The 14,306-nt window shown below is 35.5% G+C and overlaps 1 protein-coding gene across 5 annotated transcripts in view; it reads left to right on the top strand.

The window, feature by feature from the left end:
• The window catches only part of herc2 (HECT and RLD domain containing E3 ubiquitin protein ligase 2), a 390,659-nt gene that overhangs the window by 192,242 nt on the left and 184,111 nt on the right, over positions 1-14,306 (top strand). For all 5 annotated transcript variants that reach the window (XM_039744703.1, XM_039744704.1, XM_039744707.1 and 2 more), the window contains 4 exons: positions 5,923-6,078; positions 10,508-10,693; positions 10,804-10,974; positions 12,004-12,107. In XM_039744703.1, the coding sequence (XP_039600637.1) occupies positions 5,923-6,078; positions 10,508-10,693; positions 10,804-10,974; positions 12,004-12,107 (617 nt within the window). The remainder of the gene's footprint in view (positions 1-5,922; positions 6,079-10,507; positions 10,694-10,803; positions 10,975-12,003; positions 12,108-14,306) is intronic.

Here is a 14,306-nt window from a genome sequence, read left to right as displayed (position 1 = left end):
TAAAGTTTGCTTTTTCAGTAGCCCCACCCTAGTCACATACTCTTGAGAGTATGCCTTGAATGTCATATGATTGGAGAGATTTGCCTTAAGCTTCCAAAGGTCTATTGTACAAAAAAAAAAAGGTTTTGCTTTGTCTAGTGGTAAACTGAAGTGGTTTCAAGGACTGTCATGAAAAATAATTTAAAAAATAATGGTTTGGATGAATACATGGTTACATAAATTTTATTTTTTAAGGTTTTTTATTCATATAAAGACTTTCTTTAAAAAAAGTGTTACTATTCAGTCATTTGAAGCTTCTTTACTACATAAATACAATTATAGCCGTTGATGTTTTGGCATGTAATTTAGTCAAATGCCATAATGCCGAAAAAAGTTTTGGAGCACAAGGGGTTAACTACAATAAACAATTTTAAATTTACCTATTCATCAAAATATAGAAAGGTATGTAGTGGCAGAGTATATTTTTTAATTTGAGAAAAACTAAATAGTGTATTTTTACAAATTCAGAAAAATGGGTACTTCAGTATTTTATTATATTTTACAAATACTCATTGTTCTAGTTTTAAAACATTGTGTCTCTGGCAATAAAAAAATATTCATAAAATATTTTTGCACTTAGAAATACAGTAATCCCTCCTCGATCGCGGGGGTTGCATTCCAGAACCCCCCGCGATAGATGAAAATCCGCAAAGTAGAAACCATATGTTTGTATGGTTATTTTTATATATTTTAAGCCCTTATAAACTTTCCCACACTGTTAACATATTAGAGCCCTCTAGACATGAAATAACACCCTTCAGGGGTGTGGAAATCAAATTTGTTTCTACTTGTCCACGGACAAGTAAACTTTGGAAATCCACTTGTCCGCCAGTTAAATTCACTTGCCCATAAACAAATAACAAAAGTGAAAAATAGTTTATTTTTTCTGATCTCTTTTATTGATACCAAAACTGCCTTCCATTTTAAAACTGAAAAAAGTTCTTTCAGGGAGTAGTATTTTGCCACCTTGCTCTAGAACATTATATAAAAGATTCCCTTATTTTAACTGGCTAATAAAGAATGCCTTCATTATAGCTACACTAGTTCTTTTTTCATATATTACAGTTACATAACAGAACACTGTCCTGATTCATTTTCTGCCATGTTCTTCAGCTTTTGTCTTGCAACATCTTCTCCCCCAAGAATCTTTACCATCTCAGACAGCATGGGCTGAATGCTGTTCATTTCTGCTTGAGCTGAACTGCATGGTTCCTGGACTGATGGTCCTGCAGAAGTGGATGCTGATGACTTTTCAGGTTTTTTATGAGTGATGTGCCTGTTGCCAGATGACAGCCAGAATTCCACAGCTGGTTGTGGGTCAAACTCTTGTAAAGAAGCAGTATTGAACAGCCTAGCATAACGCTCAACCCTTCGAGCATTCAGATTTAGAAAACGCTTTTTCAAATGAACCAACTTTTTTCTTACTTTTAGACTCATGTCTCTATCTGACATACTAAACCCCCAATTCCTATCCTTTTTCTTTCTGCACATAACCAATCACCACACGATAAACGTATTTGTGAAATTAAAACTAGTTATAAACCTAGACCTCAGTTTTCAGAACTTTAAAAATGATATTCTGATTGCTGCCGGCGACTCTCACTGCAAGAGAAAGTCAGTTTAAGAAGTGCGCAGAGATTAACAACTGGGTCGGGGAACACTTAATATAAAGCATTTAATGTGCTACATTAATTTACAACGGGGTTTGAGAAAATCTAGTAAATGAAACTCATTTTAAGATGAAATTTAGTTTGCGACATGCAACTGACATGTCGACTTTAATCTCGACATTTACATTTTTTTGTCTTCACTGTGTCCGTATTTTTTTCACAGTGGCCTTACTACGCTTCCTTAGGTTTTTCAAGGCCTGTTGTGCTAGTTTTAATCAAGAAATGATCCATTTCTCATCCGCGATGCTGCTTGCAACAACAACTTGTTTCAACAACACGCATATAATGAGAACAACGTGCTTACTGCAGTGCATTATGGGTTACGCAGGTAATTCCTAATGACGTATTCGAAATTCAGCAAGAGGTTACATTTCCAAAGAAGTAAATATTACCGATGTTGTCGGGGGAAAAAAATAAGATTTTTATTGATATTTCATAACATTTGGAAACTGTTAGAATGTTTTCTTTATTTTCAAAAAACTGACAGCACGAAACCAACTTGTTTTATATGAAAAATTCTCTACTCAAAAACGATCTATAGACAGCTCATTAAAATTGATGTCACGCAATAAATTTCTTAACTCCTCAATATATCACAACCTACGCGAAATCGCAAATTTCAGAAAAGATCAAATGCCTAACAAGCTTTATGTGGCGAAAACAATTGCATTGTAGGTAAAATGACCGCATTTTTATGTAGAAAAAATTTATTTTATTAATAATATATAAAAGTTATCGATTATAATGAAAAATCATCAAATTACATCGTAATGTCGGCATGAAAAAAAGACCGCATCTCCAAGCGTGTAAATAGTAGGGTAAAATACTTATGTAAGATCACAAGAGTGCTTCCCCTTTGAAAAATCAGCCATCATTTTGTAAACAATATTGAATACCAATTTGATACATGAAGAACATACCTAAGCAAACTGTTTTCCGCACGAAGTACATACCCAAATGTTTAAAATTTGAAAGTAGTGGTAAAAATGTGCCTTGCACTGCACATTTAATTCTTTTTTTCTCCAGAAAAATTGCACTTGTCCACAGATAGCTGAAACCAGAAAACATGCTTGTCCGACGGTCAATTTACCCGTGTAGGACAAGTCGGGCGCACCCCTGCCCTTTAGTCAAAAGTTTAAACTGTGCTCCATGACAAGACAGAGATGACAACAGTTCTTTCTCACAATTAAAAGAATGCAAATATATCTTCTCTTCAAAAGAGTGCGCCCGTCAGGAGCAGAGAATTTCAGAGAGAGAGAGCGCTCGCTAAGAAAAGCAAACAATCAAAAATCAATACGTGCTTTTGTGCTTTTAAGTATGCCGAAGCACCACGATAAAGCAGCAGTTTTTAGAGGAGCGTCCGTATCCTCTAGGCAAACAGCCTCTGTGCAAACAGCCTCTCTGCTCACACCCCCTCCGTCAGGCAGAGAGAGTGAGAGAGACATAGAAAAGCAAACAATCAAGCACCGCACGGGAAGCATATCGTATATCATTGAGGAGTTTTAGTTAATACGTAATACATGCTCTGATTGGGTAGCTTCTAAGCCATCCGCCAATAGCGTCCCTTGTATGAATTCAACTGGGCAAACAAACTGAGGAAGCATGTACCATAAATTAAAAGACCCATTGTCCGCAGCCAAAACACTTAAAATATGTATCTTTAATTGTTCAGCTTTTTAGTGTTAAAATTGATTGATTGATTATTTAATTCAGTACATTTTATGGGAGATTATTTTCATTTTACTAATTAGTCATTCCTGAAAAGTGACAGTTACAAAATGATATGATCATAAAATTATAAAAATCAACTAAAACTTTCAATATGCATTGCTTGTGCCTTATCAATCATAAACTCTATCATATATACAGTGTATACTTCTTATATTTAAACTGTTGACTACTTTGTTAAAAGTTATCTTTTGCGGTGCACAACACTTGATAGCTAGAATCCCTGAACTTGAAATATGTTGATGATTTATAATAGAACCTAAATCATTTTTGATCTTTTTACTGTAAGTGGATTGATTGACCTTCCTTTTTAATGTCAGTACTGAGCTGTCTTGTCTTCATTGTCATAACTGCTATAACTAACTATACACTGTGGTGTTATGGGTCCACAGCTCGTTGAGCAAAGGCCATTCATTTTAAATAATCACCGCACCCGAGGCGGCTTCGTGAGGGGGGGCGATGTTGTAGCAAGCAGCGGGGCAGTCGTCGATGTGGGCGTTTCTCACCGTGTGCACAGGTGAGGAACTGCCCACGTTCGTGATTGCTCCCGTGGCTAATGCTACAGCTGTGATGGCCCCTCACGGTTTTAAAAAGAAGCGCGAGTCGGTTGTGTGGGGGTGTAAAAAAAAAGGAGATGAGGAAAGAGGACGGAGGTTACAGGGAGCGAGGAAGCAGGTGGTGCGTGAGTGTGGTGAGCGCGCGATCGAGCACTCGTGGGCAGCTGCGAGGAAGCTGGGTGTTAGGCCGACACCCAGGCGTTTGAGTTGAGGTTGCTCCCGCTGAGTGACCAGGTAGTGGGAGTGCCTAGAGGAAAGCGACGAGCCGCAGAGAAGCCGCGGAAAGGCACCGGAAGTCGGGAGGCTTGGTGGTGGAGTCCCCAATGTGTGCGTCCTGGTCATTGGTGGACATCAAGTCTCGGGGACTGGGATGAGTGCCATACCGGAGCCAGGGATCGGGAGGTCTCCAGTCTCGCGTGTGTTGTAGGAGGGCAGCTGCAGAGAGCGTCTTGCCTGCTGCTAAGCCCAAACGGGATAAGCAGGTGAGACGCTAACAGAAAATAAGCACGGAGCTTGTTTGTTGTTTTTAAGACTGCTTCCATGAGAAGATTTTAACCTCTCGTTTTAAAGGATTGTTTTTTTTCTATATATTGGTTTTACTCTCATGTTCTTTTATGGATTATTTATTGACTCTTTGAATGAACTGCACTATTTATTTGAACACTTGTTTTGTTGGTTTTTAAATAAAAGCACTACTCATTTTTGCACCACCCCTTGCTCAAGTGTTTATTTGCCTCCACTGACTAGCTCACTCGGTAACATTATCGACGGTGTTGGGTTCAAGGGTTCCCAAACAGCCATGGGAGCGTGGAGCCAGAACCCACATCGTCACATACACCTGCTGCTTCTGTTTGGCTATCAGCATTTTTACTACAGTATCTTTCATATACTAACAACTATGATTTTATCATTTATGCTACATTATTTTAAACACCCTGTAAGGTTAAAAGAGTGCTCCTGCTATTGCAACTATACTGAGAACTTTAGACTCATCCTACATCATTCCAGTTTCATAAAGTTGTGGGACATGAGATTTAAGGCTGTCTTAAACCGTGCACTCTCAGTTGTTGGCTGTTTGTCCAATAGATCAGGCTGTTATACCGCGATATATTAAGATTTACACACTGGCACAGCCAGAGAAAAGTGTACGGTCATTGCATCATTAACTAAAAAAAAACCACTAAAACGCGCTCATTATTACATACTACTTGAACTTTAACTGTCCTTGGCAAATTTGCAGTTTAAACATAAGCAATCAATTGCATTTTGTATCTACTCTATTTTAAAAAGCAATAGAGTAGTATAATTACTAAATAAATATACAATTTAAAGAGTAAAATAGTTACATTTAAAAATACTTTAAAAAGTAAATTTCTACAAAATCTGTTCTAGTACAGTAACAAAAATAAATTCCTCCACTGAGGGTGACTACACCATGGTTAAAGAAGGTACAACTCCTTTCACCTTTGAAAGTATGAGAACAAACATTTGTGTTCTAATTTTACTGTCCGCTGTTTGACAGGTAGAGAAGAGTAAAATCTGCATTAACAAATCAATGAGTCAGTTGTAAACATTGAAAGTCAAAAAACAAAAATAGACAATGTACAGTATATGCAAGTAATGCATCTGAGATATTATTTTTGCCAAATTGAAAACATGTAATATTTCATTTATTATAAAACTGTTACCTATAGTAGAAACATATTTTATCTTAAAAGTGCTAATATCTGCTCATGAAATTTTTCTTAATTATATCATTAACTTAAACTTAATTAACTGTCTTAATTTTTCATTTACAGTGAATTTCAGGAATTGATTTTGATTAAATAACTGCTGTTTGCTACAGTAAACAAATAAACCTGGAGACTTTTTTGAAATCTTGTCTATGTTCAAGATTATTTATTGTCAGTTTTACCATCCCTTTAAAGGTCCTGAACTCTTAGGAGTGGGCTCCTTACTGAAGAAATACATTGCCTTGTTATGTACCCATATTGGTGATTTGCTTCCTGTTGCAACTAGCATTGCATTCACTGGACATAGACATTTTTCAGAAGTGTCACGGATTATTGAGGGTGATCTTACAGGTAAGTGTACACTTTTCTTTTTTTATATCTGTTACTCAGAATTTAAGTTAGTTGTTTAGTTCATCTGTGTTATATTTGCCTCCTTTACCGTTAACATGGTCTGTCTTTATTTTGACAAACAGCCAATTTTATCCAGCACGTGGTATAAATAGCCTCTCAAATCCGTGCTATTTACAAGCATATTTGCTTTGCTGATGCCTTTATCTAGGACAAATTCAATATTTGAGATACAATTAGTTAGATTTCTTTAGTTTTTTTCCAGTTGGAGCACAGGCAGGTTAAATGACTACCCTATGGACACAGGCCCGCACCTAGGAAAATCTGGGCCCCAGGCAGCTGACAGAGTTTGGGCCCCTTTCGTGTTTCAAATATGTGCGTATATTTTAAAACTATCTAGCTCGGGCCCCAGATAAGTGTCATGGTTGTCCCCCGCTAGGTGCGGGCCTGATGGACACACTGTGTCAAAATCAGGATTTGAACCCACAGCCTCAGGATTGAAGTCCACAGCCTCAACAAGTAATTCATGTGTTATATACTTTCTCCTAAGATCTCATTTCATTTCTGCTAAAACTTTGAGATAGGAGGACAACGTGTATCTTTGTCCATCTCTGTACATCTACAGTAATGTGCAATGCATTTGGTAAACAAAACACACACACGCTGGGATTAATAAGAAGAGAGCTTAAAGTAGAAAAATATTCCCCTTCTGACCTATACATAAATGTTCTTAAACATCTGTCTGTCAGATGGAATGGCTTTCATCCTTTACCACCACTTATTACCAGAACAAAGAACTCCATCTTCATCTTCTCTCTGTCTAAACTTACGTAACCTTCTACTCCCAGCCCACCTGAGTGAGCTTTACCCTGAGCTCATTTACAATTATATTACATACATTTTACAGACATTAGGGTGACCTTTAAAACCCAACATGAAATTATTTCTGTCCCAACTCCCTGAATATTTTTCAGGGCATAGTCCCTTGGGTGTGTAAGACTACAGTAGATTACCTCTTCCTCATCCGATCCTTGGCTTGTGGGGACTATGGAGATGCCACAACATCTTTCACCATTCCCCCATCTTTTTGTATGATCTTTTGATCAGATATACCATATTTACTCCAGTACCACGCGCCCTCGTGTAAGACGCGCACCCTAATTTTTACAAAGAAAATCTGGAAAAAATCTTTTGCCCCGTGTATGACACGCATTGTGATTGTATAGGAAACGAGTGAGGTTGGAGTAAGACACCGACGTGAATAACTGTAATGGAGAATAATTATGTCTCATTTAATTCTTTCTGCACATGATAGAGTATATTGTACTAACTGTAAGCAGTACCCCTACTGCAGAATGTTCAGTGTTTGTCACACCATGCTGTAAAAGGTGAGAATGACAAATAGCCCTGTGAAATGAGAAAAGAAAGAACCGTATAGAGACAATCGGTAAAGGACTGTAATGGCAAGTGGAAAATTATTGTGTTCACCAGAATATTCCAGTTTAATCATCATCTTCCGATTCGCTGCTGGATTCGCCAACGCTACTGACGTCCCATACAGTGTCGTCTTCACTCCCCCATAAGGTGTCATTTTCGATCCATCGATGCTGTTGGATATGCTGCACTTTTTGAAGCTTTTCACAACCAAATCCTCTGGTATAAGCTTCCAAGCAGCAAAGATCCAGACACTCACCTGTGCCAATGTTGGGGCTTTCATTTTGCCAGTTGGTGTTGTTTCATGTACCGCTGTTGCAGCCCATTAAGCACGTAACCCATCCGTGGCTAGCTTTGAACTGAGTGAATGTTATTCCATGTTCTTTCGCTATATCATGAGCTTTCACCTGAATCATTTCCGTGGACACTGCATATCCAAGCTGACGACTGCCTTGAATGTAATCAGCGAGTGCAACTTCAACTTGTGGGAACTGGGCACGTTTTCCACGAAATGCCCATCTGTTTATGTTGCATGCCGAAAGTTTTTCTTTCTTCTGTCGCCAATCTCGAACACATGACTCTGGGACACCGTACTTGCGACCTGCTGCCCAATTTCCTATCTTCTCTGCTTCCAAAATCACTTTTAGTTTCTCTCCCACTGTGAAGGAGCATAAATGCTTGCTCCTATCCATGCTGAATGACGACGCCAAACCTACCCCTACCGTATTCCTCGTGTATGATGCGCACCACACCATTTCCTCGTGTATGACGCACACCTGATTTTCTAATGCTCATTTTTGGGAAAAAAGTGTGAGTGGTACACGAGTAAATACGGTATTGTTTTTCCGTTGAAAAGGACTTGGAAAGTTGTTCACAAATAGCATTTTTTCAAAGCTTTAGGTTTTCCCAGCAGCCAAAATTGTAATGTGTCTTTTGTTGTCATGTTTCTATCAGTGAATGCAAAAATACTAGTCAATGCAATTTGTTAATAACGTGCAATGCTTTCATAATTTGTCCGTCAGAAGTTGTGTCAATTTATTCTTCCTATATGTTGTCTTTAAATATATTATGTCAATGTTTATTTATCTATGAAACAAGTAAAAAAATGTTCAAATAGCATCAAATCCAGGTGCATTCAGGGAATTGCTTAACTAGTTTTAAAGTTGGAGCATTTTGGAGCACATTATTAAAGAATTTATTATCAGTTTTGTTTATTACATATTTTTGTAACAGCAAATCATTATTGAAAAATGACAGTGATAGTAGAATGTAATTAAATGTACTAGCAATATACCTATTTTTTTTTTTTTTTACCATTTTTATAATATTGTGGTTGAAATCACTTTCATAGACAGCAGAGTCTAACTAATAATAATAATAATAATAATATTTTATTTATATAGCGCATTTCCCATAGTAATAAAATGATTTGTCTACTCTGTTAGGTGTTTGATGTGGGGAGTCTGTAGATAACTGTAGTTCAGATTTTCTTTAAATAAAATTTTGAAAAGAAATACCCTGTGGGGATTTGACAGTTGCAAGTCTCCAGCAAAAGTTGTTGGCTGCATCCAAACATGATAGCTACAGGCCATTGGGGCAGTTTGCTTATTTATTGCAATCTCAGAGAAAAACTGAAACATTATATAATCTTTAGGTAATGTAGCCAACAGTTTGCTTTTAGTATATAGGAATACCTGAGTAAATATTCAATCCCTGCATCAAAAAGTGTCATCAAGCCATCTTTCTATACATTTCTACATAAGTTAAGTTGCTTTCATGGTTTACTTTTACGAACATCAATGCCCTGTCACTTACCTGTCTCAATTTCAAGGAGCAGAAGACAAGTGGGGCAGAAGCTATCATATAATTAGACCTCCCCTTGAATTCTGGTACAGCAATGGATGATGCTTAACTTGTACAGTAAAGAATAATAAGGAATATAATTACTATGGTATAGAATAAATAAAGAGTATCATTATTAGCTAATAACTCCATATCTTCCTTTTATGGTAATATTCGACCATGCAACCTTGCCTGCATCTGACCCTGCCCCGTTCCGTGTTGTGATGCACTTCAGAGTGCTCAACTACAGGAGTTTCACTGTTTTTCCATCAAGAGCAGCTGTTAAGGAAATATGTTGTATAAAAAAAAAAATTATAAAATTTTAAAAGTCAAAGTAACTTATCTCAAGATAAAATTATATTATTAAGATAAAAAAACAGTAAACTAATTTGTAGTTGAATTAACACAGAATTTTTAAAGGTAGACAAGTTTGCGGATTTCCCAATGCTTCTCAGTGAGAAAAGTATGAAATTTCAAAAATGTGCATAGCATGCTCTATTTGACATAAGTCAAAGAAAATTTAACTGTCCTTACAAATTTCCTTGAAGAATAAGTTGGTCCAATTTCAACAAAACTGGTCCTTTGGGAGCCACAGTATTTCCTACAAACAGATAGATATGGCTATTGAAGTAGGTGCATTTTGCATTCTATGTCGAATGCACCTAAAAAAAGACAATAACTTTTTAAAGCTTTATTATTATTCAAAATGACTTGCAAGAAGACTGTACTTTTCTCCTTTTTGTCTAAATGTGAGCGCTGGTAGGGGAATACATTTAGAAAATATAGTCACACCTGTCAATTAGTGGTAGGGATTAAACTAGAAATTTTGTGGTTTTGCCTTACTGTGATTTAATCTTGTTACTTTATTCACAAAAATATATTACACTGGAAGATAACATTTAATATGGAACTATGAAGTTGTTTTTGCAATCTAATAACAATCATACCTGATGATAATGAATTTGGAAACTGTTAATTTGTCATTAATTGGATAAGATGCTTAGGAAATCTATGGATGGTTATTCATCATATTTTTTTTTTTTATATTTAAGTGTAAGTTATTTATATGTTTTCCCTTTTCGTATGCAGTTATTTTTATTTTAATTTACATTACTTTGTTTTTGTTTTAAGAGATTTACTCAACCTTTATTTGCAGGTGTTCTCCTTCCAGAGATGGTGACGTCCATAATTTTGCTACTAACTAAAAATGCAGGCCTGATGCAGGAAACTGGTGCAATTCCCTTGCTGGCAGGGTTACTAGAGCACCTTGATAGATTTAACCACCTTGCTCCTGGGAGAGAGAGGGATGACAGTGAAGACATGGCCTGGCCAGGAATTATGGGTAAGTATTCTTTCAATTTTGAAGCTGTTTTCCAGTCTTTTGAGTTACTGTTGTCTGATGACATTTGTAATATACTAAAAATTATACTCGGATTTTTTTTTTTTTTATAGGGTCATTCTTCATGGGACAAAGTTCAAAAAATAATGAAGAAGTGTCACTGATTCGTAAAGCTGATTTAGAAAATCACAATAAAGATGGAGGATTTTGGACTGTAATTGATGGAAAGGTGTATGACATAAGGGATTTTCAAGCACAGTCATTAACTGGAAATAGTATTCTTGGTAAGTGCCAAGTGTGATTAGGAAATAATGTTTAATTTGGTATTGAAAAAAGTTTATGCAACAACAGTGCAGTTGCATAAAAGTTGCATTTTTCTTTGTTGGAAATCTGCTTGCTTTAATGTGTATGTTTGCATTATAATTTAATAAACACAAATATATGGACATATGAGAAGCTAGTGGAAATGAATAGATAAAATCGCACATAAACACAAGGAGAATGCACAAAATATCCACACAGAAATATGGGGTTTCTTTCAGCCTGAACTTCTGGTACTATGATACAACAGCAGTGACAGCAGCCATGATGCTAATCATTTTTTGACATGATACAACATTCTCAAAGCCAATAAATATAGTTCAGTGTTGGATCCTATTTTGAGAGTATGTTCAGCCTAAAAGGAACCAACCCTGCATTGGTCATCATTCTATTTCAGGGCCCTCTCCACACCTACACACTTGCAGTTGTTTTAGTCTTATAAATTAAATTGTCTCTTAAATAAAAGAATAAGTGGCAAATAATCAGCTTATGATAATGTATACATAAATGTTATTTCTTTATTGGATAAATGAGAACATATGTTTTAATAGCAGCATATTTAGTGTAAACATATTTCTTAAAAACTAGTTTGGAGTTAAAGCAAGATAATAAAGCAGTGTTGTATAATCTTCAGATGCAAAATTTATTTCAGCAGCTAAGGTAAGTTGTCTTAACTAAAACTGTCTTTTAAAAAATTGTATCAGTATAACCTTTGTTGTTTAAAAAAATTTCAATTAGGTTTTTAGTGGCAGAAGTAAACAAAGTTGTAAAATTCAGTTTTAATAATAAGTAAAAAAAATAAAATAAAAGCTCCATAGTTATCTGAAACTAAAAGCATCTAATTATGACATTAGTAAAAAAAGTTAGTTTTTGATAATGCAAAAGCATTTATTTAGCATAAACATCTTACCTTTTTAGCATTTTAATACAGAAATTTCACCATGTAGTGTTGCTTCTCTGATGTCTCTTTATATTTGTACTTTACTTTGTAGCTCAGTTTGCAGGAGAAGACCCAGTGGCAGCTTTAGAGGCTGCCTTGCAGTTTGAAGATACTAGGGAGTCCATGCAAGCCTTTTGTGTTGGACAGTACATGGAGGTATGTTATTTGTTGATGCCATGATATTAATTTTAAATGAAATTTGACCTTTAAAATTAAATGAAATGTAAAATTAATTGAAGGTTTAGGCACATAAGTTCAATAGGACACTTAGCATGACCAGAGTCTACTGCTCCAGTCTCTTTCTACATTTAATTTCTCTATAAAAGGGTATACTGTAAAAGGCACAAGCTAACCATTTTCATCCTCCAGTACAAAAACTGAAAACAATTACTGTCCAAGGCCATTTTACATACCAGAAAAATATTATTTACTCCTTCTTATGAGTAGATTAATTGTGTTGGCTTACTTATCAAGCATTTCAGTTCTTCACAATTGAGTCACAGTTTCTTTTCACATTTTGTTGTATAGTAACAAAGTAACAGCCCTGTATTTTTGTCTAGTTGTGTTATCAGGAAGTAAAAAAAAACTGTTGTGCTTTACTGTAGGGATAAATGGCTATTTTTTGCTAACAATTGATATTTCAAAATATTTCTGGTTTTCACTATACTGTAATTACCTAATACAGGAAGAGTGCATTTTGGGGAGTGAAACAAATTAGTATCATATATAAAAACAATAATTAGGGTAGCAAATCATCCCCTGGTAATTGATTATTAGAGAAAACCTCCGATTTTTAGGAAGAGCAGAGTGAAATTTAATTTTAACTAAAAAGTACATCTTCTTCGTTGTAATTTTTTGGATTCTGTCTACAAGAAGTATTTTAAATAAGCTAAATGGACAATTTTAGCCTGTCTTGGAGGTCTCAAAGAAGGCTTGAGTGGCTAGTTTGGCTGTTTCTCAAGTGATTTAATTACAAGTATGGATTCCTTGTATCTTTTAAAGTGACTATTGTCTGGGTTCATGTTTGGGGATGGAGGAAGAGACTAAAAGGGTGCATGTGAAAAAGGTTCCTGTGGAAGGGTCAGTATATGATGGTGACATGTCAAGCTATGGCAACAAGTGTTGGTGAATAAAACAGCAATAAGTAGTATTCCATTTTTGTTTTTTATATTTCTCCTGAGTGAAATTTAGCTGCTTTTGGCTTTTTGTATGGCTTTTAAAGATTATTCTTTGTTGAGCAAAATGCTTTTCATCCTTGAGTGCTTCAATGTAAAGTATATTTTGTATCTACAATGGCCTAGTTAAAATAATAGTTAAAAATAGGGTAGTGGTTTAGTGTACTTAGGATAGGAAGAATTACAGAGATGGTAAAGTCAGTAAGTTACAGTTATCAATTGACATTTTCAGTTGTGGAGATGTAATGAAGAGACCTTGCTTTAAAGATGCTAAGATGGTGTTATTTAATTAGTAGTTTGTGAATGATATTAAATCTCTTATTACGTATCAATGCACTTGTGGATATATTGTTTGTTTGGTTCATATAACAAAGCCTTGAATGGTAGCGAAAGCAACTGTTTTTCAGTTCTGCTCTGTTGTCTTGGTGATAAAAATACATTTTTAAAGACAAATATTTAAGAGTAACGACCTGGCTTGGTAGTATGATTACCACTGGTGTGTATGTGCAGAACCAGTGCCCCAGTAATATCATTGTGAAGAATTTAAGGAGTAGAGAGAAATGTATCCCAGAATTAATTTGAAGCATACAAAATCCTGAAACTGAAAGTCACCCAATAAACAGCATAGTTACAGTTATTGAGTTAAATTCAATTTTGAGTTATTGTTAAGTTCAAAGATGCAAATTAATGTTAATATTTATCAGTTTGCTTTTGTTCGTGTGACCATTAAATATAGTCCAGATTTGCGACAGCTGGTATAGCATTTATTTGTGGCTCTACCAAAAAAGGGTTAATGTTAATTTTAAAAATGATTTCTGTTGGAAATATCTGACAATACATGTTAAATATTATCTGGTTATAAGTTAAGCTTTTTTACTTTTTGTTATTATTAAAGGTGAGAATTTGAATAGCCGCTGTGGTAGTTTATGAAGTAAAAGTAGTCTTAAGTTAACTTACAGTTCATCTTTATGTGCAAAAGTTTGCATGTTTGCTTCTAAAAGTAAGTAAGTCTGCATTTTTTTTTCTGGAATTCACCAAAAACAAAGGGTGTGATATATTTTTTCAAATGGCCATCAATAGGAATAATAAAACTTCTAGTGAGAAGGGAATCGGATAACTAAAAGAAAGAAGACTAGTGATCCTAGAGTCTTGTTGGGGGGTGGGGGGGAGTAATGTTAGG

The sequence above is a fragment of the Polypterus senegalus genome, chromosome 2, assembly GCF_016835505.1.
Source record: "Polypterus senegalus isolate Bchr_013 chromosome 2, ASM1683550v1, whole genome shotgun sequence".
In the NCBI taxonomy this organism is placed as follows: domain Eukaryota; kingdom Metazoa; phylum Chordata; class Cladistia; order Polypteriformes; family Polypteridae; genus Polypterus; species Polypterus senegalus.
This window is presented reverse-complemented; position numbering and strand designations above follow the sequence as displayed.